Source organism: Triticum aestivum, chromosome 1A, assembly GCF_018294505.1.
Source record: "Triticum aestivum cultivar Chinese Spring chromosome 1A, IWGSC CS RefSeq v2.1, whole genome shotgun sequence".
Lineage (NCBI taxonomy): Eukaryota > Viridiplantae > Streptophyta > Magnoliopsida > Poales > Poaceae > Triticum > Triticum aestivum.
In genome coordinates, this window is record NC_057794.1 from 398,769,973 (window position 1) to 398,774,677 (window position 4,705).

Here is a 4,705-nt window from a genome sequence, read left to right on the forward strand (position 1 = left end):
GAGCAGCGCCGCACGTCCTCGCCACCCGCGGTCACCACGCTCACCAGCCTCGGTTGTAGCAAAAAATGAAGCTGGTCGTAGCAAGAAATGAAGTTAGTTGTAGGAAAAAAAGTCGCCGTGCGCGGTCACCATGCTCGCCATCCTCGGTTTGTAGCAAAAAAGAAGGCGGTTGTAGCAAAAAAAATAGAAGTCGCCACGCCCGTTGTAGCTTACCTCGACACTGGTTGCAGCTTCCCTGGGAGGTGGTTGTAGCATTCGGCACCATGTTTGTAGCAAAAACGCGGTGCCGTTGCAGCTTCGCCTACTTGGGACAAAAAAACGTCACCGTCGCTGAGGCGGCACATCTCCGGCGTGAATGGATGTACCAGCCATCTGCGCTGGTCTAGGAGGGAGGAGAGACGAGGTGCACGCCCGCCGGGGAAGAAGAAGGGAGGGGAGTTGCTGTAGGTCCACAAGGGGGAGAGGGATGCTGGAGGTGCAAGAAAAATGGAAGATGACAGCCTGGATGGAGGGCCCGCATCCTACGTGTTGCTTGGTGGATGGCTGGGAGGGGCGCGCGTAGACGTGACCGGCCGACCTGTAGGCATGAAACGTTTTCCATAAAGAATGGGGAAAAGAGCAAGCCGAGGGAAAAGCAAGCAGACAATCATTTATTCCGCGTCAGCGCGAACGATTGAAAAAGGTGACGTGGAAGTGGCTTTGTTCCATGATCCATGCAACAAAATCGTACGGTAAAAACAACGTTCGATCTGAAACCTTAAAAATCTAACATTTGGGCAAAAGGAAGACATGGATTTGGGTCTCTCTCCCGACAACCGACATGAAAAACGAATCTTAGCGTGTGAAGGTTCAATGGCATAGAAGTTAGATAAGACATATTTAATTCTTGTCTAGACGAGAATTACTACCTCCGTCCTGGTTTATGGGTCTCCCTCGTATTTTGGGTCATTTTAACTGATAAAATATAAGTTATACATATTAAAAATAATATAAATGATAACTATATTCAAATATGAATTCAACAATATAATATTTGATGACATGCATTAAATCCGTTATAGTTAAAGCCGGGCAGAAGCCTTTTTATTTTTCTGAAAAGGTTGACTCATATATTGCTGAAGTGTTGTAAATAAAAATTGGGTATGAGAAAAATAAGAACATAAAAAGGTGAAGAGGAAAGAAGATGGACATGATGCCTGTTGGTCCAACCGAACAATCAGTACAACCATTCTGACATGACGTGGAGCTGGATCGGAGGTACATCTGATGGGTTAATTGTGACAGAATTATGCGGCCGCAGCTCTTTCCAGCTCTCTTGGCTTAGAATCCAAGAAAAAACAGTTGGTTTATCAGCATTACTGTGTGGATCACCAACTACGCTTGTTCTGCAAGTCTCGTTGCGGATTAGTTTCGGCTGCAGCCTCGTGCGCCTGGTGCAGACAAAAATGCATTTCATCTCCTTGTTCTCAGAGGTTGCTCAGAGTCACACCGGTTCTGCAAGCCTTGTTTCGGATGGATTCAAGCCGTCAGATTCTTCTCAGAGGTGGAATGTAAGAAGAAAATCAATCAATTTTGCATTGCAATCAGCCAAGGGTATATAGAGACATGGACTAAACTCTTAGTATGCGTTATGATGAAGCATAATTCGCTGCTTATTTTCCATTTTGCCTTTAACCGACAGACCACCTGATAGTTGGTATGGGTTCCTGTAGATACAGGGTAGAGCGAGGAAGGTACAGCACAGCACAGTACAGTACATAAATAGGTGCAGATCAGCAGCAGGATCATCACCGATGAAACAGGCCAACCCGCTTGATTTTGATGCACTTTTGTTGGTGCATGCATGTCAGTACACATGTCTTGTAGTTACAGGCTGGTGCCGAACCTGCCAATAGCCACTGAGTGAGTTCAGACATTCAGCTTCTCTTGCTTTTGGGATTAATGAGTTTCGAAAGGATTAATGGGCTGAACATGTGAGCCGCGCCAACCCCCGCACCTGCCCTGCGCACAACAAACAGTTTAGAAGGATCTTCCTTATCTTTCCCCGGCAAAAGAGAGAAAAAAGAAGGCATTTCCTGTCGCCGGCCGAGGCACTCCGAGACAGCGACCTCGCAACGGCGAAGAACTCATGGTGGCAACTGAATCAGCCTATATAGTATGCCCCCCACTATGGAACTTTGCACTGCTGCCGCCATCATCACGCTCAAAACTTGTTTGCAGCTCCGCATTCTGCAAGCAAAGAGACATTGATCAGGGGATCATCATATCGACCAGGGAGGAGATGGTGAAGGCGCCTCTCCACTCCTCGTCCTCGGCCGCCGCCGCCGCGGCCACCTTCTCGCTGGTCGCCAAGAAGGCGCGGCTCTCGCCCTTCATCCTGCTGTCGCTGCTCTTCATGCTCCTCTTCTCCTTCCTCTACGGGGAAGAGCTGGCGGCGCTCGTCGGCCGGCCAGCTGGTCGACATTCGGCGGCACACCTCGACGTCAGCGTCAACCGCGAGCATCAGCAGCCGGACGGTAAGTATCACGATCGATCGCAGAATTACCTTGTTGCCAGCAGCGTGTAATGCTATGGACGTACTGATCGATCTTTCCAAAAAAAAGATGGATCGGGGGTGGAGGATGGGTGGCAGAGGAAGAAGAAGAGGTGGCAGGGGAGGCTGGCGTTCGCGGTGAACGACGAGGACGAGGACGAGGAGTGCGACGTGTTCTCGGGGAGCTGGGTGCGGGACGAGGAGGCGCACCCGCTGTACCGGGAGGAGGAGTGCCCCTACATCCAGCCGCAGCTCACCTGCCAGGCGCAGGGCCGCCCCGACAGGGGCTACCAGTCCTGGCGATGGCAGCCGCACGACTGCACCCTCCCCGCGTACGTACGCCCTCTCCCATCTTTTCTCTTCTTCCGCCATTAACGGACTCCTCTGCTAAACTGACCTCTCTCTGCAATCTGCATGCGCAGGTTCAACCCGACGCAGATGCTGGAGACGCTGCGGAACAAGCGGATGATGTTCGTGGGCGACTCGCTGAACCGCGGGCAGTTCACGTCCATGGTGTGCCTCCTCCAGTCCGCCATCCCGTCGCCGGACGCCAAGTCCTTCGAGATGTCCGCCGACCAGCAGCACACCGTGTTCACCGCCAGGGAGTACAACGCGACGGTGGAGTTCTACTGGGCGCCCTTCCTGCTGCAGTCCAACGCGGACGACGCCGTGGTGCACAAGATCTCGGACCGCATGGTGCGCAACGGCTCCATCGCCCACCACGGCCGCCACTGGGAGGGCGCCGACGTGCTGGTCTTCAACACCTACCTCTGGTGGTGCACCGGGCTGCGCTTCAGGGTCGTGAACGGGCCGATCGCCGACGCCAGGGAGGAGGACGCGGCGTGGGTGTCCACGGAGGAGGCCTACGGCATGGCGTTCCGGGACATGCTGCAGTGGGTGAGGGAGAACATGGACTTCAACACCACCAGGGTCTTCTTCACCAGCATGTCGCCCACCCACGGCAAGAGCCAGGACTGGGGCGGCGCGGCGGGGGGCAACTGCTACAACGAGACGGCGATGATCGAGGACGCCGGGTACTGGGGCACGGACGGGCGGCGGAGCGTGATGCGGGTGATCAGGGAGATCCTCGACGGCGACGGCGCCGACGTGCCGCTCACGTTCCTCAACGTGACGCAGCTGTCCATGTACCGCAAGGACGCGCACACCTCCGTCTACAAGAAGCAGTGGAGCCCGCTGACGCCGGAGCAGGTCGCCGACCCCAGGACCTACGCCGACTGCGTCCACTGGTGCCTCCCGGGGCTCCAGGACACGTGGAACGAACTCCTCTACTCCAAGCTCTTCTACCCTTGATCACATTTGTTTACTTACTAGGTTGTGATAACCATGACAAATGTAGAGTAGGCCTCCCGAGTACAAACCTGGTGTTTGAATTGGTGGTAAATATTATGCGTTTTGATTCCATTGCCTTAAGAAGAAGCTGCCAAACAGAATAGGCGATCTTCTTCTTCCTTTCGTGAGCCGAAGCGAGGCAATCAGGTGCAGCTGTTAAACCTGCTAAAGGGAAGAACATGCAAGAGCCGACCGGAAAAACAGGATTATCATAACCATAAGATAATTGTGCGATCAGCAAATCGAATCGCACGTCTGGCATGCTTGTATATATGGAATGTGGCAATTAATGCATATCTCCTACGTACTTAATTAGGCCTATACCCTCTATATATACTGAGGCGAGAGGGGGAGTCATTGCCATTGCTACAGCCTACAGACTGCGTCGATCTCATAATCTCCCACACCGCTCGTCGAAAATATGAAGGGGGGCAGCATGGTGTACATGACTGTTTTGTTCATCGGGTGTCTTCTTATGGTTGGACAATGTAAGTACTGTTTATATATGTATATGTATATGTATATATATTTGTGTATTTTGCACTGACATCCATTGCATAATAAATATTATCAATGTAATAGGTCGTCGTCCTGAGCCTGAGAGCATCTACGAAGATGGCCGTGCAAACACAACTATGGCGGTCTCGTCATTAGATGACAGCAAAATTACCGTGAAATTTTGTCTTCCTAGGAATTGTACGTCTAAAGGCGAATTCTGGGGCTGGGATCCAGAGTGCTACTGCTGCCTCACTAAGCCGGGTGTACCGTGTTTTCATACCGCAGAGGAGTGTCAGAAGAAATGCCCACCATTGAAATAAGGGT

At 52.2% G+C, this 4,705-nt stretch overlaps 1 protein-coding gene across 1 annotated transcript; it reads left to right on the plus strand.

Moving 5' to 3' along the window:
* The first annotated feature begins 1,886 nt into the window (after nucleotides 1-1,886).
* LOC123138196 (protein trichome birefringence-like 33) lies at nucleotides 1,887-3,955 on the plus strand. The gene is made up of 3 exons (XM_044558157.1): nucleotides 1,887-2,516; nucleotides 2,604-2,865; nucleotides 2,956-3,955. Exons 1-3 carry the CDS (start codon nucleotides 2,129-2,131, stop codon nucleotides 3,842-3,844), a joined length of 1,539 nt encoding a protein of 512 aa, XP_044414092.1. The 5' UTR covers nucleotides 1,887-2,128; the 3' UTR covers nucleotides 3,845-3,955.
* Nucleotides 3,956-4,705: the final 750 nt, after the last annotated feature.

Excerpts from the sequence above, each read along its gene's own strand:
- LOC123138196 (XM_044558157.1), top strand. The coding sequence starts at position 2,129 with ATGGTGGCAACTGAATCAGCCTATATAGTATGCCCCCCACTATGGAAC. Across the intron at positions 2,517-2,603 it reads CGAGCATCAGCAGCCGGACG|ATGGATCGGGGGTGGAGGAT; the intron begins GTAAGTATCACG and ends TCCAAAAAAAAG. Across the intron at positions 2,866-2,955 it reads CACGACTGCACCCTCCCCGC|GTTCAACCCGACGCAGATGC; the intron begins GTACGTACGCCC and ends CTGCATGCGCAG.